This window comes from Saccostrea echinata, unplaced genomic scaffold, assembly GCF_033153115.1.
Source record: "Saccostrea echinata isolate AGI-Se365-2 ecotype Australia unplaced genomic scaffold, CSIRO_AGI_Sech_v1 ptg000002l, whole genome shotgun sequence".
Taxonomy (NCBI): domain Eukaryota; kingdom Metazoa; phylum Mollusca; class Bivalvia; order Ostreida; family Ostreidae; genus Saccostrea; species Saccostrea echinata.
Window position 1 is genome coordinate 22,540,860 of NW_026889751.1, and position 21,687 is coordinate 22,562,546.

Genomic DNA, 21,687 nt, shown 5'->3' on the forward strand with positions numbered 1-21,687 from the left:
ACTTAGTTTGTTTAGATAATCTCCAGTAGCAGAGAAGAAGATTTTCAAAGAATCAATGCATTTTCACTATATAATCAATAGAGCGCTGCCCTAACACCAGAACCCCTGACCCTGGGGCCATGAAATTCACAATTTTTGAAAAGGCATCCTTATGCATCAAAACCATGCACTTAGTTTGTTTAAATAATCTCCAGTAGCAGAGAAGAAGATTTTCAAAGAATCAATGCATTTTCACTATATAATCAATAGAGCCCCGCCCTAACACCAGAACCCCTGACCCTGGGGCCATGAAATTCACAATTTTTTAAAAGGCATCCTTATGCATCATAACCATGCACTTTGTTTGTTTAAATAATACCCAGGAGCAGAGAAGAAGATTTTCAAAGAATTAATGCATTTTCACTATATAATCAATAGAGCCCCGCCCTAACATCAGAACCCCTGACCCAGGGGCAATGGCTTTCACAATTTTGGAAGAGGCCCACCTCCTCATCATAACTATGTACTTAGTTTATCACCCTAATGCCCAGGGGCAGAGGAGAAGATTTTCAAAGAATTAATGCATTTTCACTGTATAGTCAATAGAGCCCCGCCCTAACACCAGAACCCCTGACCCAGGGGCCATGAAATTCACAATTTTGGAAGAGGCTCTCTTGCTCATCATAACTATGTACTTAGTTACTTTATTTAATACCCAGGAGCACAGAGGAAGATTTTCAAAGAAATAATGCACTTTCACTATATGATCTATATAGCCCCACCCTGGGGCCAGAACCCCTGACCCTGGGGCCATGAATTTCATAATTTCAGAAGAGGCATTCTTGCTCATCATAACTATGTACTTAGTTACTTTATTTAATACCCAGGAGCACAGAAGAGGATTTTCAAAGAAATAATGCACTTTCACTATATGATCTATATAGCCCCACCCTGGGGCCAGAACCCCTGACCCTGGGGCCAAGAAATTCACAATTTCAGAAGAGGCATTCTTGCTCATCATAACTATGTTCTTATTTACTTTATTTAATACCCAGGAGCAGAGAAGAAGATTTTCAAAGAAATAATGCACTTTCACTATATGATCTATATAGCCCCACCCTGGGGCCAGAACCCCTGACCCTGGGGCCATGAATTTCATAATTTCGGAAGAGGCATTCTTGCTCATCATAACTATGTACTTAGTTACTTTATTTAATACCCAGGAGAACAGAAGAAGATTTTCAAAGAATTAATGCATTTTCACTATATAATCAATAGAGCCCCGCCCTAACACCAGAACCCCTGACCCAGGGGCCATGAATTTCACAATTTTGGAAGAGGCACTCTTGCTCATCATAACTATGTACTTAGTTACTTTATTTAATACTCAGGAGCAGAGAAGAAGATTTTCAAAGAAATAATGCACTTTCACTATATGATCTATTTAGCCCCACCCTGGGGCCAGAACCCCTGACCCTGGGGCCATGAATTTCACAATTTTGGTAGAGGCATTCTTGCTCATCATAACTATGTACTTAGTTACTTTATTTAATACCCAGGAGCACAGAAGAAGATTTTCAAAGAATTAATGCATTTCACTATATAATCAATAGAGCCCCGCCCTAACACCAGAACCCCTGACCCAGGGGCCATGAATTTCACAATTTTGGAAGAGGCATCCTTGCTCTTCATAACTATGTACTTAGTTACTTTATTTCATACCCAGGAGCAGAGAAGAAGATTTTCAAAGAAATAATGCACTTTCACTATATGATCTATATAGCCCCACCCTGGGACCAGAACCCCTGACCCTGGGGTCATGAATTTCATAATTTCGGAAGAGGCATTCTTGCTCATCATAACTATGTACTTAGTTACTTTATTTAATACCCAGGAGAACAGAAGAAGATTTTCAAAGAATTAATGCATTTTCACTATATAATCAATAGAGCCCCGCCCTAACACCAGAACCCCTGACCCAGGGGCAATGAATTTCACAATTTTGGAAGAGGCACTCTTGCTCTTCATAACTATGTACTTAGTTACTTTATTTAATACTCAGGAGCAGAGAAGAAGATTTTCAAAGAAATAATGCACTTTCACTATATGATCTATTTAGCCCAACCCTGGGGCCAGAACCCCTGACCCTGGGGCCATGAATTTCACAATTTTTGTAGAGGCATTCTTGCTCATCATAACTATGTACTTAGTTACTTTATTTAATACCCAGGAGCACAGAAGAAGATTTTCAAAGAATTAATGCATTTTCACTATATAATCAATAGAGCCCCGCCCTAACACCAGAACCCCTGACCCAGGGGCCATGAATTTCACAATTTTGGAAGAGGCACTCTTGCTCTTCATAACTATGTACTTAGTTACTTTATTTAATACCCAGGAGCAGAGAAGAAGATTTTCAAAGAAATAATGCACTTTCACTATATGATCTACATAGCCCCACCCTGGGGCCAGAACCCCTGACACTGGGGCCATGAATTTCACAATTTTGGTAGAGGGCTCAATGCTTGTTACAATGATGCCAACAGTTTGACTGCTTGATGTCCTGGAGTAAAGAAGAAGATTTTTAAAGATTGCATTATTTTTGGTGGTTTTAGCCCCACCCCTCAGGCCCCAGGGGGGCAGGGACCATGAAATTCACAATTTTTGTTCCCCTTCACCCATAGATGCTATATGCCAAATTTGGTTGAAATTGGTTGAGCGGTTTCAGAGAAGAAGCTAAAAATGTTCAAATGTTAACACACGACGCACGCCGACGGACGAGAACGGATAGCAATAGGTCACCTGAGTGACTCAGGTGACCTAAAAATTAACACAAATATCTTTTGCAAATACAAAAAAGCCAGAAAAGTACTCTATAAATAAATTAACTTACTTTGATTTCAATTCCTGGACTTTCTAGATTCTTGCTGACTTTTGCTATGATGTCATCCACTACCCGTAAAATTGACGGCTTCTCCGATTGCTGGGCCTGCACAATAGCCGGCCATAACTGACAAATCACCTCCCAACTTCTCTTGGTCGCCAAACACCTCTTACCACTGCCAAGGACAACATACAATACTCCCTACAAAGTAAAAATACTGTTGATTTACCATATGCAAACCACAGATTCCTTTGACTTATGATATTATTACTTATTATGTTTGTCTACAGAAATACTGCATACAAGGAAATTTTCACCTCCATTTCATTTTCGCCCCTTTTGCCATAGACACAAGTGGGCGAATTTAAGACGGGGTGAAGTCAGAGAAAACAGTACAATTCTTTAAAAAGAACCATAACTGGGCAAATTTAAAATGAGGCCAATTTGTATGCAAGTGTGAAAGAGCCAATATAACATGGAGAGAAAATAACCCTGTATACAGTATATTGGGTTGATCAATATCACATAGGACTCAGCTTTCTCTTCCCATCTGTAAGTCTGATCAACCAAATATACACTGTATTTTAAATATATACAATAATTGATGATTCCTAATATTAAGGGTGTATAAGGCAATGGCCATATTACAGGATAAAAATTTTCACCTGCAGGACATGGAAATAAATCATGGAGTCAAAACAAGTCATATTTAATATAACAAATATGTGAAATTTCAGGCTAAGGAAAAAAAACTGCATATTAGCCAATCTGCATCTACTCTTATTTTGAATTGCTTTTCAGGAGTACCTTACTTTGAACTGTTTTCCGGAGTATCTAACTTTGAACTGTTTTATTTGGGAGTATCTTGATTTGAACTATTTTTTGAGAGTGTCTTACTTTGAACTGTTTTTTCGTGAGTGTCTTACTTTGAACTGTTTTTTGGGAGTGTCTTACCTTGAACTGTTTTTCGGGAGTTTCTTTTTGTATGAGGCTGTCTGAGATCCTGTCCAGCAGGCACCGGTAGCAGTAGGGAAAGTTCAGAAAACACTGCATCAGAACGGCCTGACCCTTCTTCCTCACCTGTCAACAAAACAACAATCACTGAGCTGAAATCACAGTGTATTCTACAATAAATAAACATTTTTATTCTGTTTGGATTTCACTTTAATATCAATAGCCATTGAATAGACTGTGATTTCATCCCTTTTCATTGAATATTCAATTTTTGGTGTTTTAATGTTTGGGCCAGACCCAAGAAATCAGGAGTACAAATAACTACAAATTTAACTTACATGTATTTTAGACTAGAACTAGGTATACATGTTTGTAGCTATCCACAAATTCATTTATCAATGAAAAAGGTTTTTTTCTTGGCCAATATCCCAAAATTTGATTCCTGTAAAAACTGATGAAACAACAGCACAGTGACTGAGATCCTACAATGTACATCACTAGTGATCACCCACCTCAGCATATTTACTGACAGCCAAGTTATAAAGGTCACACAGAATATCCTGGTGATGGTCCGTGTAGCCAGAGAGACCATACAGCATCCTCATCTGTCCAAATACATGTACATAGATATATAATGAAGTATAATTCTTGCTTGCTGCAATCATGTAGCCCTCTCCATACTTTTTTTTCTTGGGGGGGGGGGGGGGGGATAAAAAATCGGAGACAGTCTACATTATTGCAGCTAAATGTGATCTGAAAAATGAATCAGCTGAATCATCTCACCTAAACTTTACAGAACAAACGTTACATATCTTAAGGTACATTTTCACAGATTTCTTCAATGACAACAATTTAGATAGACTTTCAGAGAACAGAAGTCCTACCTCTTGTTGTAGAACAACTCTGTCTACTAATAAGGCTCGGATGTGTTTCCTTCTATCCCGCATCTAGAGAAGAAATAATCCAAAACTACATTAAAAAAATATACATGCACATATACATGTATATAGATTAGTATATGTAAATGGCCTTGTTCATTGTTTACAGAAAAATAATTCTGTTTTACATGTGTACAAGGATTTAAACAATCTAAGTATTACACATGTAAATAGGTTTCATTATTACCTTTTCTTTAAAACTCTATGACAAAATTTTGAAATCTTTTTATTAAATCACACCTTATCCTCTAGGGCATCTTTAACTGAGTGTAAACTCTTCCATCGAGCATCAAAGTCCTGTTTACTAGCACCATAGAAAAACAAGATAGTCTCATAGATCTGTAATGAAAGAGAGAATATTCAGCACAGAAAAAGATATAGGTATACATCAGTTTATGGAGGTTTCATAAAGAAAACTGAGAGCTAGAGGTACTGTGAGCAGTATTCCAGACAGGAGTTGAATGTTAATCAAAAATTCCAATTTTACACCTTTTTCTAAAAGTAATCTTGAACTTGTTCATATGACCTTGAGTCAAGGTCATGAGCCTGGGATATAAACAATATATGTATCGAGATTGAGCTACTAATGTTTCTTTACTGTATTAAAAAGTAAGGGTCTGGACAAGACTGCTTGGACAGATGGATGGACAGACTGATGATTCCCAACTTAATTTTATGATACAACAAGATGTGTTTGTGAAACACTATGCCCCCGTATGGTAGCTTATGTTGAAAGTTAAAGTTTCTCGAATGCAAGTCAAAATCCAGGCCAAAAGATAAAAAATGTTGATACCCAAAGAAAGATCTTGTCTCGAGGAAAACACCTGTGAAATTTGAAAGACCTAGATACAACTGTTCAAAAGTTATGGTGAAGGTTAAAGTTTTTTAAATAAAAGTCAAACGTCAAGGTCAAGGTAAAAGTGGTTAGTATCCAAAGGAAGATCTCGTCACAAGGATTACATATGTGAAGTATGAAAGCCCTAGCACCAACCATTCAAAAGTTATGGCCAAGGTTAAAGTTTTTCAAAAGTAGGTCAAACTCCTAGGTCAAGATCAAAGGGTCAAAGTGGTTGGTATCCAAAGGAAGGTCTTGTCACAAGGATTACATATGTGAAGTATGAAAGCCCTAGCATCAACCATTCAAAAGTTATGGCTAAGGTTAAAGTCTTTCAAAAGTAGGTCAAACTCCTTGGTCAAGGTCAAAAGGTCAAAATCGTTGGTATTCAAAGGAAGGTCTTGTCATAAGGATTACATATGTGAAGTATGAAAGCCCTAGCTCCAACCATTCAAAAGTTATGGCCAAGGTTAAAGTTTTTCAAAAGTAGGTCAAACTCCTAGGTCAAGGTCAAAAGGGTCAAAGAGATTGATATCCAGAGGAAGGTCTTGTCACAAGGAATACACATGTGAAGTTTGAAACCCTAAGCACCAACTGTTCAAAAGTTATGGCCAAGGTTAAAGTTTTTCAAAAGTAGGTCAAAGTCCAAGGTCAAGGTCAAAAGGTCAAAGTGGTTGGTATCCAAAAGAAGGCCTTGTCACAAAGAATACACATGTGAAGTTTGAAACCCCAAGCTCCAACTGTTCAGAAGTTATGGCCAAGGTTAAAGTCTCATAAAATTTTGCAAAAGTGGGTCAAACTCCAAGGTCAAGGTCAAAAGGTCAAATATGATGGTACCCAAAGAAAGGTCTTGTCACAAGGAATACACATGTGAAATATGAAAGTCATAGCTCCAACCAATCAAAAGTTATGGGCAAGGTTAAAGTTGACAACAGACAGACAGACAAACAAACAGACAAACAGACAGACAGGACAAAAACAATATACCCCCGGGATCTTTCGATCCGGGGGCATAAAAATGGCTGAGTGATAAAGGATACTAGTACCTTGATAAGTTTGGACAAGCTCTTTGTGTCATCCTCTGTGCACTCCATCAGGTAGTCTGATAAGAAAAATTCAGTTTTTACAGTATTTTAGTAGTCGGAGAGTAAAACTTTGTTGCACTTTTTTTTTTCCTCTTACAAAATTTAACTGACCTTAGATTAAAAAAGATCTGAGACCCATACTTACTCAGCAAATGTTTCATGGCTTTCATGACCTCCAGTCTTAAGTTAGCACCTTTATATTGAATTTCTATAAAAAATGAAAACAACTGATTACAAGGAGATACACAGTTCTCAAATGGAATAAAAACAACAAATATCTGATGCAATCAAGATGTTGAATACAAGTAGATATGTACAGCAAACTGCTTATAAACAGCTTACCTATTGATTCTTTTACAGATGAAACTCGAAATCGATCCAAAGGAACTTGTGTTTTCACATTCAGACTGGACCTATAAAATGCAGTAAATACATAAAACTTGCATTCACATATACATGTACTCATGTAGACAGTTCTTTGTATAAAAATGCTTGAGGAAATTAATATTAACACTCAGTAAAACCTTACAGATCAACAGAGGTTGATTTCCAGACAGGAAGTGCTGCCCCTGCCCCTAGCAGGCACTCCAGTATAATGCTTAGTCTCCGCAACAACTCCTCTCTGTCAAATATAAAAATGTTCATAAAATTAAATCTACAAGTTATACTACAAAATCTTAAAAATTGCACAGATCTTTGAGAAAACTCTCAAAGTGGTGTCTTTTGTATAATGGACAAATAATTAGGAGTAATTCTCACTTGTCAATTTGAGTTGATGATGATAAGGACATGATTTTCTCTAATTCTGGCTGTAGTATATGGTCCATCAGAGACTGTGCAAATTCAATTTCATCTGCTGAAGGAACATGCCACTTCATGCCCAAGTCGTCCATATCACCAGGTATAGCCCAGTCCTGTTAAATCAATTAACTCAATCTACATTTTTTCACATTTTGTTATTTGCAACCATTACTCCCCCCCCCCCCCCCCCCCATTATCTTGCTTTGTGCATATTCCTTTATCAATTAGACGTTCCTTCTTACTGCAGCATTTTTAATATATGGCAGCAATCAAGTTAACATATCTTTATGGGGAATATGTGTAAGGCAACTGAATAACAGACTAAACGGCTGTCATTGATTATTATTGATGTATTGACCTCTCTTTGATTTGCTCACTTACATTGATAGCCAGGTACTCTGACACGGGTCTGTCAAAAGACCCCGCCACACTCCTATAGTCCAGAGGGAAGTGCAGAGTTAAGGCCCTTAGTGTGTACCTCATCAGCTGACAGGATAGTTCATATCCCTGGACACACTTCAGGTGGAGGGTCATCTGTAGTACTTCTAACAGCTGATCCTTGTATGGCAGTAGAGCTTCACCATTACATCTGACAAGCTACAAGTGTAGAGGAACAGTTCAGCTTCTTTCATGTGTAAATTACATGTACATGGAACTATGACGATGTTCAAGTTTTTATTTCTGACCAAACAAATAACAAATATTAATTATCCAGGTTATCAAATGCCAATATGACATGGATTCAGACCTGTGACAGCATGAGAAGATTCCACAAAAATCCATCATCAAGATGCTCTTCTGTTTTGTATTCTTCATCTACAATGAAAGGTAACATAGTCATTTCTTAACATCTCATAATGGAAACACTTAGTAACCCTTCTTTAATCATAAGAAAATTTCAGATGTCTCTTTCAGATATTTTTTTTTTCTTGATTAATTGTAAATCACATTGAAAACCTTTAAAAATAAAAGACAAGGATTTTTTAGGCCACTTTCAAGTACTTGATTAATTCTATAGTTTATAATCAAACAATTCTGATCATTCAAACATTCAACTTCAAAACAAGCACCCATCCCGTCCATTAGAATTTATGTTACTTACGTTCAGCCATTAGATCTTTAATCTTTTTACAAAATGGAGGTAAAAATTTTTCCACTGCTCTTTTTGGATTTGCCTGTAAAGTAAAATAAAAACAATTGATCTCTAAAAATTATTGCATGATACAAGTACAAGTACAATCATGCAACTCACATTTAAGAATTATACATTCACTGTACTTCAGTTTTATTAGCTTTAGGTTGAAATATCTGGGTTTTCATAGAATACCTTAGCTGCTGCCCTGCAGAGATTTGCTGCAAATCTTCCCCCAACATTGGTTTCATACACACTGGTGGTGATAAAGTTGTATAAACGTGACAGAGCCGACTGTAAAAGAAATGAGACATAACTAATTTGTCATCAAAACAGTAATTTTCACACTATTCGTTCCCTCTCCTTATAGAAAAAATTGCTGTGGGAGGTTGTTTTACCTCATATATAGGCGTGGAACATTGGAGAAGCACAGAGGTGAATGTGGAGGACAGTGCTACCTCCATCATGGTTTGTTCTGGGTTTAGTCGAGTCGGATCACCGTGAGTGTGTTCCTGGGTGCTGTTCTCAATCAGGGCAAACACTCTAGAAGATTAAAATAGCCAAGGACATTATCCAGAAATTTTTATAGACAGAACTGTCATATTTTAAAGAGATTTTTGAAATGTTTTTTAAGCATTAACTAATGACAAACCTGTCCAAGAAAAGCAGTACAAAGTCCTCAAACTGAGCTGTGGCTGAACATAACTCTTTCTCCTCCTGGGATTTAAAAGATCAATAAAAATTTTGAACTCCACATTTTGATTTATAATTAGTTATATGTATGTTTGTTTGAAGCAAAATTCTTTTTGTTAAACTCTTAAAAAAAAGTTCATCGTTAAACTAACAGTATCTAATATGGCTTTACACACACTCAATAACTGAAGAAAAGAAAATTGAAAAAAAAAAACGTTCAACCTCAAAGATTCAGCTTCTAAATATATATATAAAAAACAGGTCAGATTTAATAATCAATCAGTTGAAAAGGGGAAACAAATAAATTTTCTATTTCCTGCCTTGTGTGTGTGTGATGTTGAATACTTTACGTACTTCAGAGAGGTCATCCCTGATGAATACAGCTTCTGAGCAGTCAACAATGGGAACCTGCGCCACAAAAGTAGAAATCATCTGGAAGGTGACCAGGCACTTTTTGAAGTCATTGGGGTCGATTCCTGGAAGAGCGAGGTTCAGAAGAGGGAGGACATGGGAACGGCCCTCAGGATACCATTTTCTGGCACTCAGCATTGAGCGGGACACCGCCACCACACAGTTCATACAGGCGATCAGGCGGTGCGGCTCAATCAGATTCTCCATAGCTGGATACATCCTATCAAAGGGCAGAAAAGGACTCTTTATTGTCACCCATTTTAAATCAGAAATTGACATGTTCAGTGTAAATATATATACACGTGTAAAATTTAGAGTTTTATTCCTGAACTGAATACATTTCATTCAATAGGTTATCAAATTAATCAACATTTATAATCATTTATAATAAATTTACTTACAAAATCTATCACTATCATCAAAATGTAATGCTTTAGTATTTTGAATCAAGGATACAATTTTTAAATAAAGGTGAAAACTCAGTATGAAGTCATACTTCTCTAATAAATCTGGAATGATGAGCTCAGGCCTCATGTTAGACAGGTGTCTCAATGCCACCGCTGAATCATGACTGCCGTATTTACTGAACATTGACACGGACACCACAGGCTGCATGCTCTTTACAAATCTAGTGATCTCTGAATCCTTCAGTTTAAAGTCCGGAGGAATCTCTGTTAGCCAGTCCTTCTTCTTGTATCTTTCTCTGAATAATTAACATTGTAAAGATATTGTATACTGGAAAAATTTCACAGTGTTGTATTTTTATCCACCTTAAAATAATCTTGAAGCTATTTTTTTGCAGAGTTATCTGCCCTTAACAAAAGAAGCCTAGTTTATATACATTCAACCATTTAAACACAGGCTAAAAATGGAACTTGAAGAAAAGGTTCCCATCTTGGAATTGAATTTACTTTTAAGAAAAGATACCTGTGTATTCTCTTTACAACCAGTTTGGGAAAATTCATCAAAAGACCACTCAGCTTAATCTGAAAAACGAATCTACTGTTAGTAAAATTATTTATTCATACAAATAAATCAGCAGCTTCGTACCTTCTAAAAGATCTTCTGGATAAACTTACATTCCACTTTCCAAGATTTGATGGGTGAAAAAATGACTGCAGAGCCTTGAAGAAGCTGTCAATGTGATCCTGTACCAAGCTACCATTGGGTCCACCCTGCAATGGACAATCATAAAATTACTCAAAATACTCTCCTCCTGAAGAAAGAGACAATTTTTGAATTATAAAGGACAAATCTTACCATCATGGACACTATCCAGGTTACGGTGGCACCAATGTCATATGTATTGTTAGAGCGACCTACTTGTACTTTCTGCATACCCACTGGCAGATTGAAACTCCTCATGAAGCGATTAAAAACCTGGAAACAAATATCAGAAATGATGCCATTGTAATCTTATTGATTTTAAAAAACAAATATAGGGGAATAATTCATGGTAACATATAAATTCTAAATAGCTGGTAGAGGCTTACCATGGAAACATGTGGAGACCAGTCAATGTAGCCGATGGTGTCGTGTGCCAGTCGTGCAAACAACCTTACCAAACCCTAGCAACAGAAAAATGTGGATTATTTTAGTAATGTATAATGGTAAGCTTTTTGTTGCAATCACATTCTTAAATTTCAGAAAGAAAGACCTTTGCTTTCTATTAAGTGGAATTTTCCAGCAATTACATATGACATCTTTTTTTATCAAGGAGCTAACAATGACATTTCCAGCAAATTTACTATACCAAGCCCAGCAAAATTATGAGACCAATACTGAAGATGAAAATTTCCTGGAAGAAACTCAATGTTAGAGTTATCTTCTCCCAGAGGATTATTTTTCCTATACTCCAGCCATACTTACTGCCTCCCATGTTGGTGCGTTCTGGTAAGAGTGCCACATGTTTAGAAACTCGTCCAGCCACAACCTGCAAGGAAGTTTATCTTCAGAGCTGACATTTTATAGAATTCATTAAAAAATTTAATAATGTCTACTTACATATAAGGAGACACCTCTAATCTAGAGTCTCCTTTTTATAGACTGATAGTTCATTAAAGCAAGAGTCAAAAAAATGACATTTTTCCAGAATGGAGATCAGTTTATATCCTACATGTAAAGTACAATTGTTTAATCATATTTCATTCCTATATTTTTTAAAATTAATTTGGAATATTTTCAATAAAATTTATTTTTTCTGTTCATGGAAATGAGTAAATATATGTATAAATATTTTTGAAGAATTTTTTTGTTTACAAAATTAAACACCTCAATGTGTTTCAACACTGTAGCATACATTTTTCAAAATTAAATGTATATTAAACTTTTTTTTCTACTTTGAAAAAAGATAAGCTTCCAATCTAATCAATATTTAAATCAATTAACTAATCCACTAACTGTGTATCTACATTTGAAGTAAGACTTAACTGAATATCCAATTAACCCATCTAACAATTAGACAGGTAGGGAATTCCATTATGCAGAATTATGTGGTTTGTGAATGGCTTGGCGTGATCATTAACTGTAATAATTCTATAAAGTAGTGTAAAATACTTTGAAAGATTTCTATTTTCCAGAGAATAAGGTTCAAGAAATCAAGAGTACATTTTGGGGAAAAAAGGAACCCTGTCCTTAGAAGATCAAGGTTAAAGTTATAGAGGGTAATATTAATTTCAATTGCTCTGTTTAATTAGAATTATAAAGATTTATGTGCATTGATTTTGATAAACAAAGATTTCAAAGTTGAAACCAAGTTTTCTGAAATTTAATGTACATGTATCATGTAAACATGTATTGTTTACATTGTTAAAGCATTCAGGTTGTTTACAAAGTGATAAAACTCACTTGAATCCTTTATCATGGTTTTCAGGAAGTAGATCGGTTGGCAAGAAATATTCAAAGTAGTGAATGGCCTTTATGTTGGTCACGTCAAATGGACAGAGAAGTGGTCGCCATTCATCCAGCATTTCCTGAGTGGCTGAGACTGGGAAATAACTGAAAATAAACCAGGGTGTCAATTTATTAGATATATACCTATAGATTAAGTGTATTTCTATATATACAATCACATGAATTGGCATAACCCTCATCCATCAATCACTAATTTTCAAATTACTGATATTAAAGCATTTAACAATTGAACTATTCAAAAAGCTTAGCATCTGAAAAGTCCTTGTTCTTGTTTTAGAAAAGTTACTAATTCTTCTAATGAGCACAACAAAACATTTTAACACTACTGTTAAAGATATTCTATTAATTTTAATTATATTTCAAATATTTCCGTGAGATATAATAATGCATTGACCTTCAATTCAACACTAAAATAACAGCTCTTTAAAGTATGACTACCCATAAATAGATAAAAACTACTCAGGTATGAAAACCTACTGCGCATGCCTCAGGTAAACCCCATCTGCTCGATAGATATAATCGATGACTTTCAATTCAGCTCGCCAAGTGAGTACACGTGTTTTCGTGTTCGAATGGCCAATGCCCAACTTCGTTCGCCGGGTCCTGGACAGGCAACGCCGGCACGTCATGAAAGTAATGAAGAACAGGAAAGCTCACCCGCAGAGGCGGAAGAGAGTGATAACAATAAGGTAGATGAGTCGGAGGACTCTCAAGTAGAACATGTCTCTGTAGCGGACAAAACAGAGGATGATTATCGGCGGCAGTGGTCGTCGGAGCAAATTCGAAATGCAAAAAGTAAGTCTGGCGACGTTTCTAATAGAACACAGTCGAGCTCAAAAAAACGTAAAAAGAGCAGGTCCTCAAATGAATCAAGTTCCAGCTCCTCTAGTTCTAGTTCCTCTAGTTCCTCAAGCTCGTCAAGCTCTAGTTCCGAGTCTGATTCAGATTCTGATTTGTTTTTGTGTTCCGCTGATAGCACAAAATCTAAACCAAAAATTTCTAAAAAGATACTTAATTTTGTTACTAAGTACGCAACTAAAGGAATCAATAAAAAGAACAGACAAAATGTTGCAAAGATTTGTCCTATACCTAATTCAAAAAAGCTTCGGGGTTTGTCTTTGGACAGATTTTTCAAGAAAATTTATTTCAAGGGGAAAAAATGGAATGGCAAATTAGAGAAAAATAAAATCAATACACAGATGAGAATTCTAGATGCTTTAGGGCCACTTTCCGTTTTATGGAGCGAGGCAGAACGAATAGGCAAAACGGGCAAGGGTATGGACCCTTCTGATGTGATTCAGTTTGTCCAAAGAGCAATTATGTTTGTAGGAAATTCTCATTTCCTTTACAATACTGATAGGCGTAAAGCAGTTTTAGCTAAAACAATGCCTGAGTCAGTAGATGTACTTTCCGATAAGAGGTACAAAAAATCACTGGGAAAGTGTAAAAATGATTTATTTGGAAAACACTTTCTCAAACAATTAGCTAAAGATAACAAAGATAACAGAGAATTAAAACAGCTTTTGTCAAATGGTAATGAGAAAAAAGTTTGGTCTCAGACAAGACAATTTTCTGATAGAAACCGCCAGTTTTTTCTTCAGAGACCCTCATCAAGCCTCCAGTATGGGGGTCGCAGACAGACAGACAGGAGGCAGTTCACTCAGAATCAGAGATACGCACAGTACCCACAGTACAGGGGTCAGGGAGCGAATCAGAAATTTTCAGCGCCTCCCAAGAAACCAAACACTCAATGAATCAGGTGAGTCACACACAGATAGAGTTATCAGAGATCGATCGGAATCTATCAAAATTTCTGTTCCCGAATGCTGTAGTTATCCCTCAGTCAGTGCCTGTAGGGGGGCGTGTGAAATATTTCATTCAGAACTGGAAAGTAATTACACGGGATCCTTGGATCCTACAGTCGATCGAAGGAATAAAACTTCCTCTATTATCAAATCCTTATCAGAAGCAAATGCCTGTTCCATCCAAATTCAAAACAGCGGAACAGTTATTGATAGATTCCGAAATCGAAAAATTAGTGTCAAAACATGCGGTACGGGAGACAACTCCCACACGCGATTCATTTTACAGCAACGTATTCTTGGTACCCAAGAAAGGGGGCGAGTTAAGACCTGTAATAAATCTAAGAAATCTGAACAGTTTTCTCCCTTACGAACACTTCAAAATGGAGGGGGTACAGTTGCTGAGAGATCTCATGGAGGAGGGAGATTGGTTAGTAAAACTAGATCTAAAGGATGCGTATTTGACGATAAACGTGCATACATGCCAACTTTCCCGATTTAGGCGGGATCCTCCCGATTTTACCCTTTGATCCCGCTCTCCCGATCGGGAAAGCAAAATAGCCCTAACATCCCGATTTCAAAAAATTCAACCTAAAATTTCCGATTTTCAGAGTTTCCCTACCGCAATATTTTGTCAGTCGGGATTAGAATATCAGACTTGTTTATTCAATGCACACAGATTAGTCTCATTGTTTATTTAACTCATGCAGAGGTGTTAATTAGCCACAGGAAATCACTTCTCGCTTGAACGCACACAGCTGTCCAGGTACAGGTAACATAGCCTGGAGCGGTTAGGGATTAAACTTTTCAGTCAGAAGGGGTATGCAAAGTGAAACACATAGATTTCGGGGTTAATTAAATATCATTTTAATAAAAAACAAAAATTTAATACAGTGATATGATAAACTAACAACAAAATTGGAATCAATCCTTGTTGATCGTTTTTTGAAAACGAAAGTAGAAAACATCAAAGCATAGCTGCTGATTTTATCTGCTTGAAATATAAAATATTGTAAAGTTTACCGGTCAAAATACGATGAAAATAATTTAGATGAAACAACAAAGTCTTATACCTCAAGAACACTGAATTCCCCCCCCCCCCAAATGTAATATGACAAGGGAATACCCACAGGACACTGCCAAGATTATGCAAAAGTTCATCATGATTATAACAATTTTAATTTTTGTTTGGGATAGGGGGTATCCTTGTTTTAAATAATTTAATGATCTCAAGAGTAAATTTATTTCTTCAAATTGTTTTGTGTGTGTGATAAAATTAATCATCATGATGTCTAGTTATTAATAGGGAATAAATGACACTTCTGTTTAAAGTACATACCACAAACAAATTTTCTTATCTCTCTCTCTCACACACACAGTGACACACCCTTACACACACAATGCATTGCAATTTTTCAATATTTCTTTCAATTTAATGTCTAATTAGGAAATTCTAATTGTGTAAAATGTAAATATAGAATTTAACAAATGTTTCCCAGAGACTGTACAGTAACAAAACTTCATATATTTCTAAAACTTTGCAACAAAATTTATTGAACAGAAAGTTGTACATTTTCACATTTTTCACCAAATTGTGTGTCTTTCTTCAAACATAATGTTGTTAAACTAAACAGATATCACTTCTTTAGTGAGAGAGGTACCTATTTAAGCAAAAGATATTTGAATTTTGGAAGGAAAAAATTTGTTGTATTATTTATTCTTAAATTGTATTAACAAGTGATATTGATATTATAAATCAAAAAAAAAAAGAAAAAAAAAAGGATAAACATTTATTTTCACGATAAAATGTCGCAAATTTAAAGCTTTGAAAATTGTTGTCACGCGCAAAATCCCCCATGGGAATTTTCAAAAGTTGGCATGTATGAACGTGGCAGAGGAATTCCGAAAATTTCTGAAATTTTTTTGGAAAAACAAAATAATGGAGTTTACATCCCTTCCATTCGGGATTGCAATAGCACCGCGAGTGTTTACAAAGATAATGAAAATTCCAATAGCAATTTTACGTCGTTTGGGCATACGTCTGGTGATTTACCTAGACGATATTCTGATTATGAACCAATCTCTCTCAGGCATTCAATCAGATCTATCAACAGCTGTTTACCTCTTAGAAAACCTAGGGTTTTTAATCAATCAGAAAAAATCTGTTCTAGTCCCTTCGCATGTAACAGAATTTCTGGGATTCACTGTAAACTCGGAAACAATGGCCCTCTCTCTCCCAAAAGAAAAGGTACTAAAGATAAAACAGAACTGCTTAGATCTTGTGAGTCGTCAGTCTGTCTCAGCTCAAGATCTAGCCCAATTAATAGGGCGTCTAACGGCTACAAATCAAGCGGTTCTACCCTCTCCTCTCCATTACAGAAGTCTACAGTTACTAAAAACAAGAGCCTTACATACGGGAGGGAGTTACGACCATTATGTACAATTAGACGAGGATTCGAAACAGGAACTAATATGGTGGTCGACAAAACTAAGTGTATGGAATGGGAGAGCTTTAGTCCGCCCCCAGCCAAACATCATCGTCAAATCAGATGCAAGTCTGTTAGGATGGGGTGCAATTTGTCAGAATGCAAAAACGGGTGGTCTTTGGTTACAGAACGAAAGGGGACAGCACATAAACGTGTTAGAGCTCAAAGCAGCGTTTTTAGCAATTCAATGTTTTCAGTCAAAAATCATAAAAAAGCACGTACTACTGCAATCGGACAACAAAGTGGCGATAGCTTATATAAACAACATGGGGGGAACAAAATCAAAGAAGTTGATAGAACTTGCAAGTCAGATTTGGCAATGGTGTTTGGAAAGGGACATAACTCTAACAGGGGAATATTTACCCGGGGACTTGAATTTAGAGGCAGATTGGGAGAGTCGTCATTTCAAGGACACGAGTTCCTGGAAATTAGATCCACAGATATTCAGTCATCTAATGAAGATAATGGGCCCTTGTTCAGTAGATCTTTTTGCAGACAGGACAAATGCCCAGCTGAACAATTATTTCAGCTGGAGGGTAGACCCTCATGCACAGGCATCAGATGCGATGCTACAGACATGGAGGGACATTCTAGGTTACGCTTTTCCCCCGTTTTGCATGATAATGCCTTGTCTAGCGAAAGTGAGGGAGGAGAGGTGCCAAGTTGTGATCGTAACACCGACATGGCAAACGCAACCTTGGTATCCTCTCCTCCTTCAGATGTCGATAGACTTTCCAGTACTGATACCCATGGGCTCGAGAACCTTAACGTCTCCCCAGGGGGAAGTTCACCCTTTGATCGCCAACAGCACATTACAACAAGCAGGGTGGAAGGTATCAGGAGATATTACACTTCAGAAGGTTTTTCAGACCAAGTTAAAGAACTACTCTTACACGCATGGAGACCAGGTACAAAATCTGCTTACGACAGTGCCTGGTCGAAATGGAATAGCTGGTGTTTGGAACGATCAATTGATCCCTTTTCAGCCCCTTTGGCCTCTGTTCTAGATTTTTTAGCTTGGATGTTTTATCAGGGCTATAAATACCGAACAATTAATGTTCATAGGTCGGCAATTTCTTCAGTGTTACCGCAGTTAAATGGAGTTTCTGTCGGACAGGTCCCTGTTGTGAAACAACTTTTTAAGGGAATATTAATAAAAGACCCTCCACAACCTAAATACGTTTTTTCCTGGGATATTAATGTTGTCCTTAAACATTTGTCTGATTTGCCTTGTGATAACGACCTTTCGATTTTACAACTGAGCAAAAAAATTACCATTTTACTCGCTCTAGGAGCTCCTAAAAGGGTTTCGGAAATTGCTAGATTCGATCGCCGATTTATGGAAAGAAAAGGTGATAGTATTGTTTTTCATTTACCAGGTCTATCAAAATCTCAGATGAACAATGCATGTAGATCTGTTCAGTATGATAAAATTGATAATGAAAGACTCTGCGTGGTACATTGTTGCTCTGTTTACGAGAAACGAACTGAATCATTTAGATCGCAGCTCAAAACTGAACCCGATCCGTTGCTCCGCGCAACCAAAAAACCCCATAATGGGGTTTCTGCACAAACGATTAGCAACTGGATAAAGTCTGTTATGTTAGATGCAGGCATCGATACATCAAAATTTCAGGCGCATTCGTGCAGAATGGTCTCTTCAAGTAGAGCGCATAATACCGGAATACCTTTAGAGGAAATTCTGTCAAAAGCAGATTGGTCAAATGCTCGAACATTTGGAACTTTTTATTTACGTAATACTTCGTCTGATATGTCTTATACACGTAATGTTTTGAATTTGGTGAGTTTTATTTTCGGCTTTAAACATGCATTATTATATCTCACGGAAATATTTGAAATATAATTGAAGATTTTATGAGGGCGCGAAGCGCCCGAAATGAAATATAAATTATATGATAATATTGAAGTGAGATATAATAATGCATTTCCCTCCCACCCTTACCCGTTTATTGGGTCAGTGGGAGATGTTTATTCATTTTTTCTATTACTTAATACCTGATAGCATTACCTAATATTTGAATTATTTTTATCGTATATGTTGTAGGAGGATAATCCTGTACCATAAAACGCCACGACACCACGATGCCTTCCGGATATTGCCTGTATGGTGGTTTTTTAAGTGTACTAAAAATGATGGACATAATTGCTTTACAATTCCGATCTTCATGTTTAAGAATTCGATGATTACTGTGTTAAATAGAATTACCTTTGTTGTGTATTTTTTATAAATTCTGTCAACATAACATTTGAAGTTTTCTTTGCTTTGTTTTGGCTCGCATATTGAAAGTCATCGATTATATCTATCGAGCAGATGGGGTTTACCTGAGGCATGCGCAGTAGGTTTTCATACCTGAGTAGTTTTTATCTATTTATGGGTAGTCATACTTTAAAGAGCTGTTATTTTAGTGTTGAATTGAAGGTCAATGCATTATTATATCTCACTTCAATATTATCATATAATTTATATTTCATAAAATCTTCAATTTAAATGATAAAGCATTATTTATGATTAGAACAACTTAGTATGTCTGTGGTGTTTCAAAATATCCTATGTTGTGATTTCAAGACAGATTTAAACTTACGTCCTACAGTAGTTAACAAGGTTCTTCAAATCATGCTCCATATTTCTGGAAAAAAATATTAAACAGATTATTAAAGGAAAATAATTCATACTATGATATTTCCTTGTTACTTTTTATTCATTTATAAATTGAAGTAGTGGTCTATTTACATGTAAGAGCAAAATCACTTACTGTGGAAACAACTGCAATCCATGATGTTCATATGGGGAGTAAGCTACATTTTCTACCAGCTGATAAATAGGTTTCCATGGCAATTCTAAATCTTCACGTGTCAACAGTTTTTGTTTTCTGTGATATGATATAATACATTAAACAATTTCAAGTACATGAGCATATGTGCATAATCGCACATGCTAATTTTATATACATATGAAGATAACAATATTTCTGCCCAATTATACAAATTTCTAAATATCTGCAAGTTACATGTAATTGTATAACTTATGACACACTGAAGTTAATATGCTGAATTTTTGTGCAGAAATTCATGTAAATTCACAACACTGTATGAAGAATTCTTTTTCTCCATATTTGATAGATCATATAGGATGTCTATAAAGGGGGATAACCTTTATTAGTTGCGATTCATTGTTGTTTAAACATTGCATCATATTTAACTTACTTCAGCAAGGCAACAAGCTGGGTTGCAAACTTTGGAACTAATGAAAGCTCTAGGTCTGGAATGGTTGTCAGTTCAAACAACAGCTTGATAAACAGAATATGATCATCTTTGGAGAATTTCATTCCATACAAACGGATGTATCTAAAAACATTATACAAAATTTCCAATATTAGACATAGACCAACATATAAATGATACATGTACATGTATTGAATAAAGGACTATTCACTTGACTTGTGAAAAAAATTTAGAACACATATGTTGCAGTGTTAAAGCACTGTGGTTGCTGACAAACATCCACTTAACCATCGATTTCTTCAGATTGACCTAGATGGATACTTGATGGTGAGGCTGAAACAGCAAGGGTAAAAGTCACAGTAATCTGACTTTTTATCTGAGGTTATTCTCACACACAACAACTTCAGCTTCTATGTGTTCTAAATTTTTACCACAAGTACCAAACAAAAAAGTTTGTTAATCCTCCAGCAACAAATCTACCATGCACCAAAGATTGGGTAGACAGTACTTTGAATTACAAACAAGGAAAGGTGCAACACCAGTGGTACATGTAGCATAGATTTATGAGTTTTCAGTATGGCATCTACTCCGAGTCTCACTATGACATGTCAAACTACAACAGAGGGAGAAATAGTCAGAAGAATCACTGATGGCCTATGAAACCAGGCAGGGATGAGACTGAAATCCATCATACTGAAAAATGATGGATTATCGACATTTTTAAAAAATTAAAAATAACATATTTTTGTCATTTTCGTATTTTTTATTTACTATCATCATATTTCAAACTTTTTTTTATTCTGTCCCTGTTGTATATAAACTCGTATATTTAAATTTACTATTATAGAAGATGAGTTTTTGTGCAAGTCTTAATTTCATCTGGGTCATTTCTACTCCCTCATGTACCAGAACGGAAACATTAAAGTTTAAGTGTAGTTATTTTGTCTGTAAAATATACAGAATTCAATTTTTTAAGATCTGACGTGCCATTTTCATGCCATTTACCACAACAATACCCCAAAAAATAATCTTTATAAAGACAAAGACTCAACTCATTTTTTCAACATTTTTTTCTTGCTTCAAATTTACAAGCCACATTGATATTTGTAACTCACTCCATGTGTAGATTACAAATATATGCCCCGTTTCTTTTGCTTCACTGTCAAAACACAACGAAACAAATTCTATCATTCAACTGGATTTATGATATATATATGACAATATCATTTTAATGTAGAACATTATATCTAATGACCGGAACAGTTTTGGGGTAGACTTTACTTTACCGGTCCCCAGATCCGCAAGATCCGCGCGCTCATTGCACTATGACGTAAGATTTACGTCACTCAACTGATTAGGGTTGATTTTGCACATTTTTCGACTGGTTAGGGTTAGTCTTGCACCCACCTGAAAAATTAGAGTTAGTCCTTGCATAAGTTTTCGACTGATTAGGGTTAGTCTCGCATCCATCCGAGAGATTAGGGTTAGTCCTCGCACATGGGTTAGTCTAGCATGGTTTAGCATCCGCCTT

At 36.2% G+C, this 21,687-nt stretch overlaps 2 protein-coding genes across 2 annotated transcripts in view; one reads left to right on the forward strand and one right to left on the reverse strand.

Moving 5' to 3' along the window:
- The window catches only part of LOC133174707 (proteasome activator complex subunit 4A-like), a 42,197-nt gene that overhangs the window by 19,524 nt on the left and 986 nt on the right, over positions 1-21,687 (reverse strand). Inside the window, exons 2-28 of the mRNA XM_061309791.1 lie at positions 20,139-20,279; positions 19,688-19,804; positions 19,517-19,561; positions 12,560-12,709; positions 11,582-11,645; positions 11,206-11,280; positions 10,973-11,092; positions 10,792-10,887; positions 10,640-10,698; positions 10,209-10,415; positions 9,656-9,932; positions 9,261-9,325; positions 9,007-9,151; positions 8,804-8,902; positions 8,579-8,651; positions 8,225-8,292; positions 7,858-8,073; positions 7,435-7,589; positions 7,205-7,297; positions 7,018-7,088; positions 6,821-6,883; positions 6,637-6,692; positions 4,996-5,094; positions 4,702-4,764; positions 4,330-4,422; positions 3,818-3,943; positions 2,873-3,064 (exon numbers count right to left, since the gene is read on the reverse strand). Coding sequence (XP_061165775.1) covers positions 2,873-3,064; positions 3,818-3,943; positions 4,330-4,422; positions 4,702-4,764; positions 4,996-5,094; positions 6,637-6,692; positions 6,821-6,883; positions 7,018-7,088; positions 7,205-7,297; positions 7,435-7,589; positions 7,858-8,073; positions 8,225-8,292; positions 8,579-8,651; positions 8,804-8,902; positions 9,007-9,151; positions 9,261-9,325; positions 9,656-9,932; positions 10,209-10,415; positions 10,640-10,698; positions 10,792-10,887; positions 10,973-11,092; positions 11,206-11,280; positions 11,582-11,645; positions 12,560-12,709; positions 19,517-19,561; positions 19,688-19,804; positions 20,139-20,279 — 3,028 coding nt within the window. The remainder of the gene's footprint in view (positions 1-2,872; positions 3,065-3,817; positions 3,944-4,329; positions 4,423-4,701; positions 4,765-4,995; positions 5,095-6,636; positions 6,693-6,820; positions 6,884-7,017; positions 7,089-7,204; positions 7,298-7,434; positions 7,590-7,857; positions 8,074-8,224; positions 8,293-8,578; positions 8,652-8,803; positions 8,903-9,006; positions 9,152-9,260; positions 9,326-9,655; positions 9,933-10,208; positions 10,416-10,639; positions 10,699-10,791; positions 10,888-10,972; positions 11,093-11,205; positions 11,281-11,581; positions 11,646-12,559; positions 12,710-19,516; positions 19,562-19,687; positions 19,805-20,138; positions 20,280-21,687) is intronic.
- Positions 13,016-14,897, forward strand: LOC133174955 (pre-mRNA-splicing factor CWC22 homolog). Its single transcript, XM_061310049.1, has one exon. The coding sequence runs from the start codon at positions 13,108-13,110 to the stop codon at positions 14,377-14,379; it is 1,272 nt and encodes a 423-aa protein (XP_061166033.1). The 5' UTR covers positions 13,016-13,107; the 3' UTR covers positions 14,380-14,897.